Genomic DNA, 21,850 nt, shown 5'->3' with positions numbered 1-21,850 from the left:
ATTACCAAACATCAGTGTTTGAATTTAACTGACCCAGGATGGCTAGAGTTGAATGACATAGTAGGAAATAAGTCATTGTAATGAAGAAATAATGAAAACAGATAAGTCTTATAGAGTATTATGTAAATATGCTCAAGAGTTGTTAAGTAAAAATATTGGAATGGATTAATGCTTTTTTCCAAAGGTTCAGACATTTTGTTTCTTTCTTCAAGATCAGCTGTGCCACTGAATGAAACTATTGAGGTAGACGAGCAGATCACTGATGATCCTGCAAGTGAGCCAATGTAAATATAGCAATCACAATAACTTAAGTGCTTGTTCGAAGCCTGTTCCAGCAGTTCTTCAATATCCGCTTAATAGAGGAGAACTTTCTACTTATTCTTATACTCTCACAAAATGGTAAAGATCAATCTGCGATTATGCCATAAAAACATCTGAAAGACAAAGACCCAAACTTCATAAAAAAACTTGCAATCTTCTTTTACGTGAACGATATTGCCTTCAATGTAGCACAAAACTAGCAATTTAAAGAATCCTGATTGGGGCCTGTGGGCATCACTTAAATGTTTATTAGTAATAATAAAGAACTCTCTTGATTCACTTTGTCTTTGATAGAGGCCTATCAGCTTTCACATTACAGATCCATTATGAGATACTGCAAGTGGAAAAAAAAGAGGAAAAAAGTAAAGCAAGAACTAGAAGAAAGAATCAACACTGAAATTAACACAAGGTGGCTATATATGGGAAAAGATCTGATAATTGCTATATATTCTATTCTGAGAAAAATGCATTAAGCAGGAATGTTATTGATGCTACATCTGAAAAAACGTAAACGAGCAGAATACTGTCTTCAAGTTGCTGAATGTGCCATCCAAGAATTCTCCCATCCAAGGAGATGTGTGCCATTTGTACAAGCAAAATGATAAAATGAAACAACTTCTCAGGAGTAAACATCCTAAATTTCTGATGTATAGTTCCTCAACAAACTATATAGACCTTTGTTGGGAAAGAAAAAGGAATAGCTGGCACAGTCTCAGAATACATAGTGGAAATTCTTCTGCAACCTTCATTAGCCTCTTGGTTAGTTGGTTGGTTGATTGATTGACTGATTTGAGAAGAGGGGGTTTTATGCCCCTGCAGTCCAATGGTAGTCACTGGAATCTTCAGAAAGATTGTTGTTTCTTTGTTTGCATTCAGTTATGCATGTGGAAACTTGCTGTGAGCATGAAGATGACCTTGATGAAAACATAACTCAGATTTTACACAACAGGGGACTCCACAGAGATGCCCTATATTTACAAAAGCTACTGCAGGAAGATTTGACAGATTACACGCTGTTGCTACCTCTGCTGCAGTTTCAGTGAAAATCTGTCCTCGTCTAATTACCAAAAAAGAAATGGATCTAGACAAGAACAAAACTGAAAAATGATTCAGGGAAGCTATGGAACCTATTACTAAGCCCACATGATTGATCCCAAATGTAAAAGCTATATAGGAGGAAAACACTGATGGAACATAATCCTGAGTTCTTTCCTTCCTTCCCTTTTAGAGTTAAAATTGCAGCTCCAAATTTGTTTGTGAAGGAGGTTGTGTATATTTGTTGTATCAAAATGTTGGAAAATTGTCTAAGTAAAATCATAAAAGACTGGACAGTTGAATTCAGAATGTTGTAAATTTTTAAAACATCTGCACTGTCGCCATCTGAGCATCACTGGACTGTGTTTTACCATATTTGTATTGGCTTGAAGCTTTTTAATAGGCTTAGGTACTGAAAAAGCAAATAAATTGCTAAAATTATAACTGTATCTAGCAGTGAATATGGAAGAATGGTATACCTAACTAGTTAGTAGGCTGAGGATTCAATTGCTATGTTCTTGTGTTTTTGCTTATGGAATTGTAAACTTTGTCCTTTTGGGCAGAGTATGTGTGCCTTTTATGAATGATTAAACATCACTGTGAAGCCAATCGCATAGCATTCTGTGTTCTGGTTCATTATATTTTTTTATGGAAGGGGAGACTTTTCGGGGGGGAGGGGAATGTTTTTTTGTAGGTTGGGTTGAATCACAATAGTCCTACTTAAAACTGAGCTTGCTGGAGAGTGTATTATCATAAGGAACCATCATGGTCTGAGGGGTTAAAGGGCTGATTATGTAATAAATGCTTTCCATCTTTAAAAAATTTTATTCAATGTAAGTAACAGCTTGAATGGAGGGCCTGGCTTCCTTCATAACTGAGATTCTGTATCTCTTTCAGGTTCAGAGTCTTCCAGCAGCGCTGGCTCCTCAGGATCACTGTCACGAACACATCAGCCTCTCCAAAGTGCATCCATTGTCCCTGGAGTGACAGCCAGCCCTTCAGGCAATGTTTCCTATACAGAGAATGGGATGAATGGCCAGGTAGCAGCAAGCAACACCAGCTATATCATACTTCCACTTGAAGCTGCAGGGATACCACCTGGCAGTATCCTCCTCAATCCACACACAGGTCAGTCTGACATTCTTCCATCTTGCATTGCTTTTTAGCCATTGCCAACAGCATCATGTATAAAAATAGAATGTTACCAGTAGCTGAAAACGCAGCAGCTGCTAGCACTGCTTTATTAGTGGGGAAATATCTACTTTGGTTTGGAAATCGGATTTGTTTGGATGTTTTTACAGCGGTGAGAAAATATGTGATGGCTTTGCAAAGACGCTGCAGCATAGCTGATAGGAGCCAAGCGCACCATTTTAATGTTATCACATTGGATTCTGCTATAAAATAAGGCCCCAATCTTGCAGGGTGTTGAACACTCTCAGTTCCCATTGGCTTCCCATTGGGCTTCAATGGAGGGCACTCAGCATCTCCCAGGATCAGGAACTCAGAATATCAGCACTTTGGAGAGGACCGACCTACAATATGCAAACCTTGGAGGTTTAGCTTGATGACAGGAGAAGCACAAACATTTTGGAGGCTCAGTCTGGATTAGCACCCAGGAGTTCGTATTCTTACCCAAGCTATTTGGTCAGCTTGGGTCTGTATAATTAAACTGGAAGTTGTGTGCAAACATGCACTTTCATATTGTGGCATCTCCACTTCTGCTTCTAACTGGAACTAAGCTGTGCAGAGGCACAAAAGAAAATATGAAGTAATGGGCATAAAAGTTCATCTAAACATTTGTTAATCTCAAAAACATTTGAGTTCAGATTTGAGTTGTTGGTCTCATCCTTAGTTCAACTTCTTGCTTTCATTTCCCCACAGTATTTTGCAAACATTATAAAGAAGGCTTGGTAGATGGGGACTGCAGGGTTGCTTCAGTGATTTGGGTCCATTTCAGTGATAATGATTGAAATATTATCTGGCTCTGGGTCTGCATACATTCTGTCTCCTTTAGCTGAGTTATATTGGTTTGAGGAGGTAATAAAAAACAAGCAATGCATAACTATTTCCCACTATACCCAGAGCTGGGAGCTGAAGCCTGTTTTCAAAGGTCTTGGCATTATGGAGCTTTTAATTCAGGAATGTTATTTGTAGTGAGGGCCACCATTTTATATTTATTATCTTCCCCTTTACGCTAAATAAAAATAGTTCTGTGCCAAGACACAAACCTTATTTATCAGCATTGGAAATACCTTTATAGTCAATATAATGAGAAACTGAGAGATGAGGAGTTTAATAAAAACATCAGCTTGAAAAACCATATTAAACCAAGCTTCCCATAATCACTTTAGAAGATAATTGCATTTGAGGCTCATCTAGTTACTTCAGCATTTGTAAATGCAGAAGGATATTTTAAGTTCATATTTATATAGTGGGATTAATTTAACAACTTATTATTGAATATACATGTGTTGTTTTTTTTCAAGCTAAGCTGTTACAGTCTTGATCTGAGAGTCTGGTATTGGAGACGGGAGTCGGAGGATTTTAAATAAGTGTTCCTTGCAATAAATGGAGGAAAAAAGAAAACAAACCAGTCATTCACTCACACTTTTCTAGTAAACAGTTCAGCACATGTACAGTGCTGGAATCTCTTGAGCAATAGGAAAGAAGCCATTTGTATGTACTCTGCAGGCCACTTTCAAGAAGCCTTATCGTACATACTTCAGCACACCTGGACTGGGGAGAGCAAGTGAGAGCAGCCAGTGCTGCTTCTAGGAATAGCAATGGCTGAGAGGATGTGTACATGTTTCTGGGCATGGCAAGGATGGGTCCAAAGCTGCAGCACACTTGCATGCCAGTAGTTATTCTGGGAGAGCATTCATTACACCTGCTGTACAGAGATAGCAAGTCTCACTGCTAGCATATGCCCCCCAGCATCCAGGGAGCAGAGCATTATGTCACTCACAGGCATAGTACCTCCAGGTAACACCATCTGAATAGAGTGTCTGATCCTCTCTCCCTAGCATGCCTCATCCTCTTCAGAAGCATATCTGAGCGCTCCGTGGGTACGTCCACACTGCAGTTGGGAGCATGCTGCCCAGCATGAGTAGAGAGCCGCATGCTAGCTCTGCTCGAGCTAACACACTAAGAACAGCAGTGTAGCCAGTGGTAGCATGAGCAGCAGCTTGGCTGGCCACCCGAGTACAAACCCACCCAGATCTCCTGGGCACACATGTGGGTGACATGCCCTAGCTGCTGCCTGTGCTACCCTCAGCTACACTTCTATTTTTAGCATGCTAGCTTGCTTGAGCTAGTGCATGTCTGTCTACTTATGCAGGGAAGCATGCTCCCAGCTGCCATGTAGACATACAGTGTGGGGGGGGAGGGGAGGAGGATGAGGGTGTGGCTAGTCTGTATCTTTAAAAATATTGTTCAAATAGCATTTGTGTGATTTATATTTGTGTATTAGCACATATCTGCACTTCTTTAACACTAGACAAACTGCTCTGTTTGTTGCTGTAGCTGATTTTTAATACAGTAAAATTTTTAAAAAGTAGAAGCAGCAATTCAATTTAAACAATCCGGTCCTAGTCTCAGATTTATAGCATACATCACATTGTCACTTGTGTTGGAAATAAACCCTGCTGCGATGCCTGCTAATTTTTTTTTAAAAACACATGCTATAAATTCATCGTCATGATTTTGAACCTAAATCTCTACATCATCTTAAAATAAAATAGAAAAGAGTTTCTATGAGAAGGAGGCACTGATACTACAGGAGATGATCAAATATTATGAACAGATAGAAGATAAATGAAAAAGGAAGCTTTGTTTCTCATAATGAGTAGATTTTCTTTCACAATGCATCATCGCTTTTTAGCTCTGTCTTCTTTTTCTTCTTCTATTAGTTTGATTACCTCTAATTCTATCCTCTTTTTTTGATTCTTACTGCTTGGCCTTTAAACATTTGTCCTTCCTATCACACTGCATGGTCACTCTGACTACGTGATCCTCTTATAGCACCCAGAGTCACAATAATCAGGGAGACACCATGGTGTCTCTAGGCTGATTAGTCTCCATGACATCTGTAAATCTTATCAGATGCCTCTCAACACCCTCTCTGATGTAGGCAACCTTCATTTTTTCTTTTAAATATTCCCTCTTTCCTCCAGCTCTTTATTCTTCACTCCACCTGCAAGAAGTTTGCTGATTTTTATTTTTATTCTGTGAAAGTTTTTCATGTGCAGCACTATCATCTTTGCTTTCCCTACACTTCAATCCACCCATTCCATCAGTCCATTTTCATCTTCTTTCTGGTCTCTCCTGACACCCTCTTTGACATCATCCCTTCAACAATTAAAAACATTTTGTGTTTCACTCTTATTCCTTATCACTTTGGCTTCTTCGTCATCCCTTGCTCCCTATGTCAGAGAAATAATTAATTACTCAATGTTCGCAAGTGTCTTCCCTAACACTAGCCCCCCCTTTTCATTTCCTGTTTCAAAATTTTGTGCTCCATTAGCTAATGCTCCAGTCTCATCTTTAAGTTTACCTCTTTCTGTCCAGTCATCTTTCTTGAGTGAAATGCTGTATTTGAAACAGTCTTCTTTGATATTGTTCTTGAGAACCTAGCATTGCCTATCATCTTGGTCACATAGTTTCACTCCTAGCTGTCCAGTTGCTCCTTTTTGGAACCCCTTTCCCTCTAGACTTCTCCACTGTAGTATTACCCTTCATGAACTTCTCAATCTGTCCCTCGTGGCCATTTCTTAATTTAACTTGGCAAGTCCCTTCTGTGCAGATACTATTTCAATTTACCTCCTTCACTGTTCCAGTGCTTGCTTTATTTTCTGCCTCATCAGTTCCTGGCATTCTCATAGCTGTTTCCCTTTTGTTTCAAAAGAAGATCATCCTTAATCAATCCTTCCTGTCCCTTCCGTCTCCTTTTAAGCACTTTGAATCAGAGCATGCCCTCCCATTGAGGTAGACCCAAACTTGGGGTGAGTAGGCATGAAGTGCCCCTCTGTGGCATCATCTCTGCCTTCCACAGACCTTGCTGAAGTTCTTTTGTGGGTATCAGACTGCACGGTTGGGACCGAGTGCATGCTCTTTCTGCTCTCCATGTCATCGTTGTCCCCCATAGAGCTGGGCCCCTCATCTCTTTCAAGCAGTTTAATCTGTGTCTCTCTCCATTCTGAGTGAACACATGGTGAGCATGCAGCCTGGAGCATTCACATTTTAAGTGGATCAGGATCAGGCTACACTCCTCTGAAAAGTGCTTAGCCCCTAAATCTGGCCCTGTGTGTCAGAAGTGAGAAAAACAGATGGGTGTTGAACAGCTTGAGCAGCTGGTGGGTGGAATTGGGAGCTGGTGGGTGATAACGAGAGACGGCTGGGGAGTGAGAGAAAAGTACCTAATGCAAGACAGCCTTACTTCAGTCACGAATCGTGGCAGTCTTGTGATGTTGAGGTGAGAAACTCTTTTTATTTCACGATCAGCTCTCTAAGCCATGCAGTTCACCTGCATTTCCCTCTCCATCTGAAATCTCACAATTGTTCTATAGAGTCATTGACCTACTGTAAGTGTTTCTCTTAATCCTGAAGTTTTAAAAAGGAAAGGAGAAAGGACTGAAGTTGCATTAAAATATTTCACACAAAAGAATCTAGTTCTTTTTGGCTGTTCAACAGTTTTGTGCAAATTGGAAAAAGACTGATTTATTGCCATTGCTATTTACAAGGTGGTTTCCCACTTGCTTCTCCCACACTCCTCTGGCATATTAAAGGCAAAAAGACTTTGTGGAAATAGAAAACTTGCAACTGATTCAGGAAATGGGAAAAAAAAGGAATACTGTGTATGAAGTTCTACCTTCAATATGACGGAGGGAAGAATTTGCCCCATACATTCAAAGACACTTCTAGGGCTTCTGCTTGTGAATTTCCAGAATGGTCTCCTCTAGTCTCTTAGGACATTGCCCTCAAAAGTATAGCGTGTTGTTTCTACATTCAATTAGCAGGTTTTTTCCCCCTTATTTGAACTACAATGCATTAAGCATAGTCTTATGGTTTGCATTCCATTTATGAAATGGGCATGAATATCTTCTATCCCCAATATTTATTCCAGGATGCAATTTCAGCATTAATGGCGTCATTGCTGAATTAACTTAAAGTACATCCTTGAAGTACATTCTTTCAGCTTCTAACCATAGCATCTGGACATCTTTGGCACAGCCATTGTAACCTTCCACTCATTTATGCACTGGACAAAAAAGGCTGCTGTAACAAAAGCGCATTCTGGCATACGTGAAGGAGTTAAAAATGTAAGCTTCATTTATGTTGTGCAAAGCTGTACAGTAGAGTGCATAAACACCTCTACTTTTAATCACTCATGTAATTGTGTGTGGCACTGCAACTCTATAATTTATCAGCCTAGTCCCATTTTGTGCTTTACTCTGGTGTAAACTGATGATGGAATATTTTTGATCTCCCCCTTAATACCTGTCTATGCCTCTGCATTTAAGGATCTTCAGTAGTGGCCTGAGACGTTAGAGAGAACAAACCTGAAATGTGTTTGTGATCAGATCAGTAGGAGCCCTCCGTAATCTTTCCACTGGGCTTGTCATTCTCTTGCTGCATGCAAAAGGCTATGGGTATTGACTGAGGCACAAACATGTAGTCAGAAGTACCACTCAGGGATCCAATGTACAGAGATGCATTAAATCTCTCTGGTGGAAGAAAAATGATCAGTTACATCTTAAAGTGCTATTAACTAACAGATGCTACCAGGCTCAGCAGCAAAAATAGATAGCTGCTGCCTTAACTGGAGGCATTGTGAGCCATTCACTTTACTGTTGAAGATCAATTAGTACAAAGAGAGAGCTGCCTCTAAATATGTGCCTGTCCAGTTTATTTTAGTGGATGTTATGTTCTTAAAAGTATTCAGCAAATTAAGTGTATTTTGTTTCAGGCCAACCGTTTGTAAATCCTGATGGTACACCTGCAATATACAACCCTCCCAGCGGCCAGCAGCCAATTAGGAGCCAGCTTGTGGGACAGTCTCAGCAGCAGCCTTCATCCCAACAGCAGCAGCAAGTGCAACAACCACAGCAACAAATGGCAAGTCACCTTGTCACACAGGTACAGCAACTGTTGAAAGGGGAGAACAAGCTTTCATCAAGGCTGGGATGATTAGGTGTGTTTACCTTCCCTGCACAGCAGCACTATAATCTCAAAAAAGCAACTAGACAAAATGTCAGGGTGGTTTTTTTTTTTTTCTTTTGAAATAACTATCAAAAGAAAAGCTATCAAATATTTTCTGGGTGGATGGAACAGGTAGAAAGATTTTCATTTGGAAAATGATTATTAAACCAGGTGGTGTGTATGTGGAACATCTCTAGATTCCATTTGAAAAAATTGAAATGTGACTAAAAGACCTAATTATTCTTTCAGAGACAGGTGCAATATGTAATTTTGTAAAGGGCTGGGATATGTGTACATAGCTCTGTTGATCTTTTGCTGAACACCTTGTAATACTCACAGATTCTGAAATCAATTATATTGTTAACTGTTTCTAACTTCAAATTGTTAGTTTCTCTTCAAGTTTTCTTTATGAGATCATTATATGTTCTCAATTATAATAATAATACTATTGGTAAATTTGGTCCCCTAAAGCTAATTTAGCATTAAGGGACCCATCCTTCTGATTGTCTAAAATATTATATGACCCTCTTTGATGTATCACCTGAGCATCTTTCCCTATATAGTGAGGGGTATATCCTATTTACTTTAATAGGAGGTTCATGAACATACATACAAGCAGATAGCATGGCTGAGTGTTTAGTTGTCACATTTTTATTCTCTACTTCTCAATCTGCTGAGGTCCAAATGTGGGACAAAAGAAAAGCCCTGAAGGCTCAATACTGGACCCAGATAATTTGTTATAACTTCTCTCACTGAGGGCAACATTGGAATCTAATAATAGAAGTGCTGGAAGCTTTAATCAGTGTAAATAATATATTGGCACAAATTGAGCTCTAGGTCCCAAATCAGTCTCTCTCATAATAAAAGGAGACTTTTAACAAGAGAAACTGAGTGTTTCTTCCTGAAGAGTCCCACACATCAGTTAATGGGTCTAAGAGATTTTTACCCTCAATTCTACACAGAAAAGCTATCCACAAACGTCTATCTAGATCCCAATGGCTCTAGCCTCTGGATGTCCCCCAGATTTCTCGCAGTATTGTGTGAATGGAATCTTGTTGCCAGAGAACTTTCAGGGCTCAGCTTTTACAGAGGTGAGAGGTTGGATCCATAAAACAGTAAATGCAGCCTAAGGCTCTATGAACTTATCATTGTGTAGTACACCAGGCCAGGGAGGGGGCTGGCCCAGCTGAATGTCAACCTACTCCCTTAGCATGAACTCAGAACTACATGGGAAGCTCTCTTTAGGGTAAGGGTAGGGGATAGATACATAGTATTGCAGTGCCCTATTTATGAGCAGAGAGCACTCCAGATTTGCACATGGAGAATTCCTCCATCTGTAGATCTAAGGAGACTCATTCTGGTCCCAGATCACTCAGGTGTAAATCCAGAGTAACTCCGCTGAAGCCAGTTAAATTAATCTGGTTTTACTGACTACAGAATATGGCCTAATATCTATAACCTCAATTTCAAGATTCAGCTCTTCCAATTAATTTATAACAGAAAAGGCAAAATAGTACCAAGCTTGTGTAGGATTCATGTAAATGAGAGACTAAAATGAGAGGAATGCTAAAGCTATTCCTAGGTAAAACACCCGCCGTATAGTTCTGTATAAATGCTTTCTTTCATTTATCTCCTCGAGATTATCAAGTTACTTTGAACTTTGTTCTTACTCTTCAGCTTTATAGTCATTAACAGAAAAATGCATATCTCTGCATATGCAGTGTTTCCCACCCCCCCACCCCCGTGATCTCTGTGAGTTATATGTAGCATCTTGCTTTAGCATCGCAGCACACTAGTAATAAGAAAGTAACCACAGTTTTATTTCTGTATCTCATGAACTTGAAAGTCTGTTAGTCAGCAGAAAACAATAACTAAGAATCACAAGATTGAGTGACCAAAATGCAAGCTTAAAGTCATAGTAACTGATCTATTGTGGCTACCTGAAGGTGGGTCACCTGCATTGCCGGAGCTTTAGTTCCCAATAACAGTGTTTAGCTATTATCTAAGTCTTGGAGTGTTGTATTTATTGTCTCATTTTATTTTGTAGCCTGTTCAGGCTTTGCAGCCATCTTCCCAGTCAGTCCAATATCCAGCAGTTTCTTATCCACCCCAGCATCTCCTGCCAGTCTCTCCAACGCAGCAGTTCCCTGTGGTACTACAGATTTTTATTTATTTTTGTGGTGATTGTTGATGTGGGGTGGCTGAGGTGAGCATGTGTATGTTTGACAACAATGTGTCGGAATGCAGGGCAACTTGTGTTAAGGTCTTTGTAAATCTCTCTTTTATTCAAAACTTCTGGAATACTTTAGCATTTTATGTCCACAAAGTCTGGAGGAAAACCTCTCATGGATATGGTGAAAGACTTGTGTGACATGCTTGATTCGGAATTTGTAGAAACCATTGTACTCTAAATCCAACGGCTGGACTTATTCCATGATCATATTGGAGCACTTGGATAACAGAATATTTGTGAAAGAGCTGCAGCTCTAGAGGCATGTGATGTACTGTGCATCATGACAAAGCACTAATGGACACGGAGAATAAAAATAGTATATCTCTGGAGTCTGAATCTGGTCTGATGCTTACAAGGTTAAAATTATACTACTGTAGAACGAAGCTGATATTTTAGTAGGCGGTACAGGATTCTTTTGTCCTCTGTCTATCTCTCACATTTTTATTTGTGTCTGATTTCCCCAAGCTAGAGATGTCACCTTGTCACGTTAGAAGATAGAAGCAAAATGGAATAATGCCTTTGGGGCCAAAATAGTACTACTAACACATAGGAGAAAAGCACTACGTTTAAAGGCTCAGTAGTGGTTTAGTCTACCCATCCACATACTGGAAACCCGGTAGAAAAATTGTTGTCATGCACAGCAGATGTATGTCCCAGTGCTAGCTCCCATGACAAGTATGTGACCATTTGCTTCATAGTCTTTCATTCATAGAAATGGGTAGAAGTAGCTTAATAATGGTTAATTTATTCACTGAATTCCTCATTTTTCTCTTTGTGAATTGTCATATTTTTTTTTTCAAATTCACTTGTTTAAAACTTTTTGCCATCAAATCAGTGGAAGCTGTGGATGCACCACGTTTCTGAAATTCAGGCAACAAATTCAGGTACCTAAGTATGGATTCAGGAGCCTGGATTTAGGCACGCAGCACCAGATTCTGGCCTACAGCTTTGAGAATGATGGCCTATATCTGTTCCCAGATGGAATTAGTGTAAACCTTAAAAAATGAGATTTCTGCATGTGATTGTGAATTTGAAATTGGCTTACAACAAATATTCTGATGTATTTATTTAAAAATCCATACTTTCTTTTCAAAAACCCTGCCAGTGAATGCATTATGCTAGAATATTTTTGGAGAGTGAACATAATAGGGGTATAAACACAATCCAAGCAAATTAATTAAAAAATTCATAGGCATATTTGAGGAAAAAATTATTTGCGGTGTTTGCCCTCTTCAGTAACGGGGTGTGAGCAAGCAGTTGGGGAACATAGTGTGCATGTTTATGCACAATGCACTGAAAATATTTTCTTACTTCTCGATAGAACGAAGCAAATATTAAGACAAATGGACCTATGTAGGCAAAGCCCTTAGGGCCAGATTTTTAAAGTTAGGCTCCTAACTCCCATTGATTTCACTGGGGCTTAGACATTTAAATACCCTTTTAGAATTTCACTCTAAACCCTCACAGAGTCCTATTGAAGGAAATAGGATTCTGCTCAGGCACAGAGCTCCACTCACATGGATCCTTTTATAAGGTCAGGGCCTGGTGCTATTTTACACCATTATACACATTAATGGTATAATCTGGCTCCACTGAACACAAGGGAAGCATTGTCATTGGCTTAATTAGGGGACAGGATTTCACCTTATATGCCTGTTTGGTATGTTGGTCCCTGCCCTAGCTAGATGGTGGCCCTAAGACTACTATATTACATGTTTATTAACACCAACTGCATAAAAAGTCTTTAACTAGCAGTTGAGAGCTGCAAACTGCTCAATCTCCAGATTACAAATTTTTCCCTAATATTATATTAAAATGTGTGGATTGGGATATTCAAAGAAATCAAGGGTGTCTCAATCACATTGAATTTCCCTTGGGATACTTACAAAATCCCAACTCTAGTTATTAGAGTACTCTTGGTTAAGGAATTCTGTGTTTGTGAGGGGAATCCATACTTACAAAGTAGTGCTTAGGTCCTTTCAGTTCAAAATGTGTCCCTTTGAAAGCTTTAGAGTTCACTAGTTTTTAGAATATGGGTAGGATCAAAGAATTCCAACCAATGAGGAGCTGCTGTTTCTCCATGTGGTGTAATTTACCTTACAGTCTGGAAGCATTTTTCAAGCGGTTTTCAGTGTTTTATTTTTATTTTCTATTTATTTTCTATTTATTTGTTGGTTACCCTAACTCGTTTGGTGGTGCATGAATTTATTTTCACCTGCTTCTCATGCTATTCTTAGAACCTGGCTTTTTGTTTTTCAAATGTCTACTGCAAAAATCATGTTGATAATTTTCAGCTGACTTTTGCCCCACAGCGAGATGACATGACAACACAATTTAGCCAGATGAGCTTAAGTCGTCAGTCATCAGGAGACAACCCTGAGTCGCCTTCTGGTCCTGTCTACCCGTCACCTATTATACAGCCATCTGGCCAGCAGACAGGTTATGTCATGGCATCCCCAAGTCAGCAGCTTCCCCCAGGAAGTTTTACAGGTTCAGGTCCACCAGTATCCCAACAAGTACTGCAGCCTCCACCACCACCCCAGGGCTACGTACAGCAACCACCACCTGCTCAGGTAAGTAGAATTTTTACCTCTTTATTGTGAGTTTAGCACATAGCTCCAAACTCTGGGACCTCTGTTATAGCATCATAAATAGAACATACAGCATAGACTTGGGGGTAACTGGAAAATATCTTTTCAAGGAATTCACAGCTACTGTGGAGCAGATTGTTTTGGCAGTGGGAAGTTTCCATCATTTCTGTTGTTTCATTGATTCCAACAACTCCTCCCTTCCCCCACCATCATTTTCTGAGCATTCATCTGTGTTCCAGGATGTATCTGTACATGAATATAAAGAAGGAGGGTGAACAAACATTCAGAGTCCCTTTTCTCCTGTGAGCCACATGCATGCTAGCAGAGGTAGCCATTCATCATATTTAATTGACTTGAACATGTAAGACACCACAGATCAGTAATTTTTACTGTCTTCCTGAAGACTGATTATGTTTTACTGTTCGCCACCAAACATCCATGGATGTCTCCTGGGTATCCTTGCAGAACACAGAAAGTGATTACTGTCAAGAAGTAAAATGCACCGATGATTTTCTGGCCCATTTTCAAGGTATACATTTTAAAAAGTCAAATTTCCAACTTAATTATAGAAAACTGCATTTAACGTGCAGTTCAAAATGATAAAATGTTATTAGTTGGGGGGGAGAGGGAGTTATTTTATCCTCTAGAAAAATATTTGTTTAAAAAAAAATCCCATCAAACACTTTAGCATAAAATGATTTTAACCCATGGTGTTATTTCTGTTCATTATTCCTTATTGATAATACAACTGCAGTTGTTGGTATGTCTCTGCACTGTTGTAATAACAAAGAATGTGGGCTACTAAGCTACTTTTAACAGCCTTGGGAGTTAATATTAGTACAGAAAATTAGAAGAGTAAGGGCTGTTCATGCCACGGAACATATAGTGGCACATGATATTTCTAAGTTTAAATATTGTGCAGCTATTTGCCCCATATATGTAATTTCCTGAGTAAAGAGCTTGCAAAATATTTAATAGAGATAAAATATTTAGCAAAAAAGCTTGCTCTTTACATGTGGAATTTTGCCTATTTGTCAAATTGTAAAAATTCCACAAAAGGGCAGTGTTATGAATTTATTTTATTATATAAAATATTACAAGAAATATTTTTGACTATGTAGTGATTTCAAAAATTTACAGGTGTGAATTTGGGGGGGGGGGACAGAAGAAGTTGTAATATCCCCTTTTCCCCTACCCAAACTACATTATCTACATGAATAAGCAGAAAGCAAAAATCTTACAAGCTGTCCTGCGTTCCGTTCCCACATCTGTCACTAGCTTTTCTTAATACTATGTGTTCTATAACATTTTCAAGTATTATTTAACCAAACTTCAGAACGCTCCTAGTGAACTAGATAAATATGAGCCACCTCTGTTTTACAAACTGAGGTTTAGAGAAGCTAAGATATGTTTCATGGCTATTGCAGAGAGCCAGTGTTAGGATTAGAACATGGTCCCCTGGCTCAATGGGCCGTGTTGATGCTGCTGTACCACTGAGAGTGCCTTGTCAAGTCACTTAATCTTTCTGATCTTAAATTTCCAAATATGTAAAATGGGGATAATACTACTTACCTACAGGTGCCTGCCTACCTGTGGCTGGGATATTATAATCCTGTATATTTTTGGATTTCATGTATGGAAAACAACATTACCAACATTTCTAGGGCTGGTAGGGGGAGGCATTGTGTTCTAATAGATTAGCCATAGGATTTTGTGTCAAGAAACCAGAGTTCTAATTGTGCTTCTGACACTGGCTTACAGTGCGATGTTGTACATATCACTTAACTTCTGAGCCTCAGTTTCCATGTCTATAAGCAGGGGGTACTGGTGCTTATTTCAGAGGGGCGTTGTGAGACAATTAAATAATGTTAGTAGAATGTTTTATCAATAACGGATTAAGACTACCTTGGACCCGGATCCAGTCCAACCAAGGGGCCCCCCTGCAAAATTACCCATTCAACTGTGGCTTTCCTGCCTGTCACATCTGGGTCTCCAGTCACCATGGTGGACCTTAAACGTTGGACATTTGGCTCCAAATATTGTGGATCTGTGAGCTCTCTCCCAGCATGGAGCCCAGAACTAGGGATCCTCCTTTAGTTCAGATTTTCAAAGAATTGTTAAGTGGTGAAGATGGGAACTAAGAGCCTCCTGCTTCCCAATACTGTGTTCATTTCTCTAATCTGTGGGATTTGGGCAGGAGAGAGGACAGATACCAGCCACCACCACCAGCAGCAGCAACTTCTTAAAAATTCACAACTGTGAATTTTTTTGGGACAGTGGTTTTTAGAGTCTGCACAAGGTTAATTGTGAAGACTTTTCATTTGTCTGATATACAAAAAACTTGATATTTTGTGGAGAAAATAGCAAATGACAAATTGGTGTTCATTTTTACAAAAACAAATTACGCCAGTTTTGCTCAGCTCTAATATTTAATTAAAGACTTTTTGAAAAGGTTTTCTCAAAAATGAGGTTTCAGTAGCACTGAACTGCAGGAACAAAGAAAAGTGTAACTCCATATGTTTCTGTACTATAATTTTTCATGATTTCTTCACTGTATGGGAAATTCTCAAATCAAAAGTAGATGTTCATTATCAGACTGAACATCTTTGTCTTTTGAAAGGATATTGTAGGTAACTGGGTAATTTTGCAGGGGGTACCCTTGGTTGGATTGGATCTGGGTCCAAGGTAGCCTCGATTTGGTTAGCAACCTTTAAGAGGTACCGTTCTTCTGTATTGTTATACACTATAATTAGTGATAGAATAAAACAAAAAAGTGTCCTGTGTACCCAGATGGAAAATATATTCCATATATCAATTGCATTGCATGTTTCATATCATGTTATACAGTATAGTGTGTACATGGTCATCAATACATATTTTTAAACAAATTACCTAACTCACCATGTTTTAATTTAAAATATATGTACCATAAAATGCATTTTAAATAGTGTCACAATTAATATATATAAATATCCATGCAAGGACTCTCATATTATGCAGTCACTCAATCATCTGCTCTGAAGTTGCTGCTCAATTGTGTTCGTGTATCTAAGCTGTCATTTTGAAGAATAATGCAAATTTCTTGCTGTCCTGGTTTTGAAGATAACCTTCAAAGTATGAACCAAAAGTTAACCAATGTATGGATGTGTGTTCCTTACCTGTTCCGATCATGCCGTACCCCTTTGAATCCTTCTACTGACTTCCTTTTCCTCTGCGTGAACTTCAAACTTGTCCTTGTTTTCAATGCACTTCACAGCTCTTCCCCACTGTCGTACCATGGCATTTTTAATCACTTGTCACATTGGTATGAAAGCCTTGTATTGGTCCAACTGATTCAGAGGATGGGTAGAGCTGCAAGGATGGCAACATAGAGCAGGTTCCTTAGCTGGAACCCACAGAACTGCTGATGGGGTGTGGAGCTCTTATGCAAAGGCCCTCTTCTACTGTAATTAAACTTTAATATACATGGAGATAGTTGCATTAGAGAGTACCATCCCAGTACGGGGCTGGGATTCCCCTGGATTCATAGATTCCAAGGCCAGAAGGGACCTCTGGGATCATCTAGTCAGACTCCCTGTATAACCCAGGCCATAGAACTTCCCCAAAACAATTCCTCAAACAGATCTTTTTGGAAAACCTCCAATCTTGATTTAAAAATTGCCAGTGATGGAGAATTCACCATAACCCTTGGTAAATTGTTCCAAAGGTTAATTACTCTTACCATTAAAAATTTATGCCTTATTACCAGTCTGAAGTTATCTAGCTTTAACTTCTAGCCACTGAATTGTGTTATGCCTTTGTCTGCTAGATTGAAGAGCCTGTTATTAAATATTTGTTCCCCATGAAGATACTTACAGACTGTGATCAAGTCACCCCTTAACATTCTCTCTGTTAGACTCAAAGAGCTCCATCTGTTTAGCTCATCACTATAAGGCATGTTTTCTAATTCTTTAATCATTCTTGTGGCTCTTCTCTGAACCTTCTCCAATTTATCAACATCCTCCTTGAATTGTGGGCACCAGCACTGGACATAGTATTCCAGCAGTGCCAAATACAGAGGTAAAATAACCAACTCAGCTCCCACTTGAGATTCCCCTATTTGTGCATCCCAGGATGAGTAACAAACTGGAGATGTGGCATGGACTGAGTGGTCCGTAGACTGCAGATGTAGTGGATTGTTCTGAAACATAGCAATATAGCAGTGGCATTAATGGCTAGGAAGATGTTGCTTTGATAAAGTAGGGAAGCAAAATGGGACAAACCATTACCCATGTGCTCTGTGTCACAAAGACCTACCCTATAAAATCAGCATCTTCCTAGCTACTATTGTCATTGCTATGTAGCTGTTTCAAGTAGGCCTTGAAATCTGAATAACTGATCCAGGGTGAAAGCTGTTGTTCTCTGTAGGAGGAGAAGCAGAGAGACTAAATAAACCAGGTAAGATGCTTATGCATGCAAAATGTTATAATGCAGTAATCAATGTAATGCAATCAATGTAAAAGCACTTCTATATCATAGAAGTTGCTGACAAATTTATACCAATATAACAGAGGCTTCAGTCTAAATGGCTAATTAGTTCCTGTAAATGTAGTGGCAATGAGGTTTCTAGTAGTTTGCCTCTGGTATCATGCCACTTGAATAAAGCAGAGCATTGAAAATTTGGGAGCAGGTCCAGCGAGAAAGAAGAAGAAAGGAAAAAGTTGTCCAAGCCTGCAAGCCTAAAGATATCTTACATTTATATATTAAAGTTTAATTAATGCTGGCTTTATTGCTATTTTCAAGGCTTCCTTTCCCATTCTTCATCAAAAGAGGAACCGACAGATTTTAAAGTGATACATCTAAGGGGGGAGGGAGGATGAGCCCTTTGTCGTCTTCTGCTTCCTCTTCCACCATTGCATATTCTAAATCTGATTAACAGATTCATTATTCAGTAACATAAACATAATGATCTGTCATTGTCTAGCCTGTCCTCTGTGGGCTTCGGCATCATCCTGTGAGAAATAAGTTCACTAGTGGAAACTAAGTACAGTGATCTGACTTTGCTTTTCTCCATTTCACTGGCAAATTCCTACTTTACTTTGCTTTCCATAGCTGTAACTAGGCATTTTCTGTGCCTGGGACGAGCAAGTATATTTGCATCCCATACTGTTTTTTCGTCACTTTTCCTCCCCATTTTTTGCCCCACCCCACCCAACTCCTCCGGTTTTGCATCCTGAGCAGCTGCCCCGCTTGCCCCCCCGGGTTACGGCCCTGTCACAATAATACACCTCATCCATCCTCTGATGCTGACAGCCATTCTGACATGCTCATGGCCCAAGCACTCCAATAAAGGACCAGTTCTCCATGCTCAGTGAAAACATCACCAGCATCCTCTCCTGCACTGACTAGAGGGCAAATTGTCTCCTCTGCCTGCGTGATTGAGGGGATAAAAAAAATTGCGCTGAACAAAGCGATAGTAACAGAAGCAGCATCCCTCATGGAAACAAATCATTCTTAGGAGAATGGGATCCACAGATGAGAAGGACATAGGGCTTGGAGGATAGTAATGCTTCAGACACTATACATCTATGGATTCTCTGATGGTGGTCAGTCTGTGTTAACTTCACTTGGTTCTTTGCCTGTGTTGTGGAAGCTTCTGTGGAAGGGGGACCCAGGGCCACTAGCAGGCAAGAAATTTACTCAAAAAGAATGCAAAAAGCCTCCATGCACATGGTCTTTGATTCATGCTTGGGAATGTTCACTAGTTTTGGGGGACATACTCCCTTATTGTTCCACACAAGGGACTCTGTGCCCCTGAGAGAACAACTCTCAGATCATGAAATTTATTTTCCTGCTCTCAGCATGGAAGTAGTCAGCATAGAGGACAATAAGTCCCTAAATTAACACCCAGGTGACTGGGAGGCATTTGTGTGTCCAAAATCTCCATAGGTCAATGTAGATCCTGTAAATTCTCTTATGTAAGTGTAATTGCCATTAGCAGGGCCGACAGGGGAGGTGGGGGGAAAGCCGGTACAAATTACCGGGGCCCGGCGGTCTGGAAGGGAGCCCGGCGCCCGACTATGTTGCATATGTTTTTGTCTTTCTTGGTAGTATCATTATTTTTAGTCGGTCTGCCGTTGCTGGGGGGGCCCGAAAAAAAAATTTTCACCGGGGCCCGAACCCGCTCTCTGCGGCGTTGGCCATTAGTGCTGATGGGAGTTACGCATGCCTATAGAGAGAATTTATATTTTCCACCCCCAGCAGAACTGTGAAATATGATAACAACATTACAACTGGCTTCATTAACAATCTCTTGAGGAAGGTGTAAATTCAGCTCTAACCAAATTTGTTGATAACATTTAGAATAGAAAACCTACATGCAGACAGAATCAAACTGTAAATTGACCAGGAGAGGTTAGGAGAGTGTAGTACGCTGAACAAAATGATTTTCAAATAAATGTAAAGCCCTGCACCTAGAGTGAGAAAGTAAACAGCACACCAACAAACTAGAGAAAACCTCTCTGGAAAGCCATCTTAGAGGGACCCTAGGGTGCTGATAGACAGCAAATCAAATAGGAACAAAACAAGAAAAAGCCTTTGCTGTTCACAGGTCTCTATAGGTTATATAGGGGATCACATGAAATATGTCAAAGTGATAATGCCATTTTACATAGCACTGGTCTGAGTGTCCTTGGAATATTCAGCACAGCTCTGGCACAGTTTAGGATAGACCGGAAGAAAATATGTTGGAGAACAAAAGTTACATAAGGGTTGGATGACAAAATACATGGAGAGACTGAGTTAAGCTTAAATACCGTAGTTTAGAAATAATACTTTATTTATTAAATAATTCAATAAGTAAACTCAGGAAGGAAATGGTAGCCTATACATGGCTTCAGAATAACAACATAAATGAAGAAAGGTTTTTTTTCCACAATGTTAGGAGGATTGAAGCAATGAGTTGAAGTTGAAGAAGGAAACATTTAGGTCCAGTGTACACTAGAAAGGGTTTGCTGATATAGTTCTATCTGTATAGCTATAAATCTATTGAGCTGTAGCGGCACACCCTCCAAGTTCAGGCAAAGCTTTGGCCAGTGTAGCTTATACTAATTCTCTGAATGAAATAAACTGTGCCAGCAAAAGTTTATAATGGAGACCTAGCCTTAGATTAGAAGAAAAGCTGTTAACATCAAGTACAGTTGGGCATTTCAGTAGACTAGCTGGGAGATGGTAATGATTTGTAGTCAAGCACAAGTAAAAGAAGATGTTTGTGGGATTGAGGTAGCGAGTAATTCTGCAAAGTGCAGGAGGTTCATGATAGATGACGTAAGTGGTCTCCTTGGTATCTATGATTCTATGAATTCTGCTGTTCGTTAAAGTAATACCACAGTGGGCAAATATCAGGTTTGGATTACTTTTGGGGTGAAATCGTGTCTGTAGGCTGAAGGAGAGCTGTACAGAAGACAAATTAAAGTATGTCCGACAAGATCAATAAATCATTGATTGTCAGCCTAAAATCCACTTTAACCCATGTCTATATTCTATAATAAAAACGTCTATTTTTAGCAAGTCATCCATGCATGATTACTATCAAATTCAACCATTAATCACCCCAAATTAAATGATTTTCCATCTAATGCTCCATGCCACTAACAACATTTTTCAAAGTGATAGATTGCTGTACTGATAAGCTAGTAAATGGAGTATATAACAAATCTATTCAGTTCCAGTGAATTAAAAAAAAAAATCCTTGTAGCTACACAGATGAGTTAGTTCATGGCTGTACAGTACTTTTAAAAATGTTAAGTGCTACTAAGTGTTATAGCAGTTCTTAGAATGGGCTAAGCAGGCTCAAGTAAAACTTCAGTTCCAGACCTAAACTGTTTGGGCTACATTTTTAATTTACTACCTATGAACTTTCCATACAATGATTAATGGCAAGAGGTAACTCATATTGTTCTCAGATGGCCATTTATTTTTAAAAGTTTTAAGAGTTTAGCCTCTTTTACCCATGTGAGTTTGCCTCACTAACTTTGTCCTGCTGGGGTAAAATTAGATCATGCATTTAAAACTGGGATTTTTTAACTCCAAACAGTTAGATCTGGGGACAAATGTTCTTACACTATGCCCATCGCTCGTATTGCAGTATTCAAAGATAAAGCACAGTTCAAAGGCAGGCTACAATTTAGCATTACTCCGCGTTATTCAGAGCTGGAATAGCTCAAAACATGTTCAGATTAAAGCATTCATGGTTTGATTATGGCTGGTTGTACCTGACAAAACAAAGCAACAGTATTTACATGGGTTCAAAGAAAAACAAAGATTTGATATCTGGTCCTCTAAATTCTGCCAATTTGCCTGGAGTTCTCTTCCCTTCAGAGACCTCCCCCAGTCCAGGTTCCCTGATTCTCAGTTTCCCTTCTCCTTATAATTCCTTCAGTCCTCTCCCCACTTCCCATCTATGGTTCACCCTCATAAACTGTGTCCTCTCCTC

General features: G+C 39.5%; 1 protein-coding gene across 10 annotated transcripts in view; it reads left to right on the top strand.

Annotated features, from left to right (window-relative positions):
• Positions 1-21,850, top strand: part of ARPP21 (cAMP regulated phosphoprotein 21) — a 256,240-nt gene that overhangs the window by 170,858 nt on the left and 63,532 nt on the right. For 9 of the 10 annotated variants that reach the window (XM_054019424.1, XM_054019429.1, XM_054019422.1 and 6 more), the window contains 4 exons: positions 2,254-2,484; positions 8,321-8,490; positions 10,601-10,705; positions 13,099-13,359. In XM_054019424.1, the coding sequence (XP_053875399.1) occupies positions 2,254-2,484; positions 8,321-8,490; positions 10,601-10,705; positions 13,099-13,359 (767 nt within the window). The remainder of the gene's footprint in view (positions 1-2,253; positions 2,485-8,320; positions 8,491-10,600; positions 10,706-13,098; positions 13,360-21,850) is intronic. The other variant, XM_054019430.1, reaches the window with a different exon arrangement.

The sequence above is a fragment of the Malaclemys terrapin genome, chromosome 2 (assembly GCF_027887155.1).
Source record: "Malaclemys terrapin pileata isolate rMalTer1 chromosome 2, rMalTer1.hap1, whole genome shotgun sequence".
Lineage (NCBI taxonomy): Eukaryota > Metazoa > Chordata > Testudines > Emydidae > Malaclemys > Malaclemys terrapin.
Note: the sequence above shows the minus strand (reverse complement) of the source record. Positions and strands in the feature narration are given on the sequence as shown.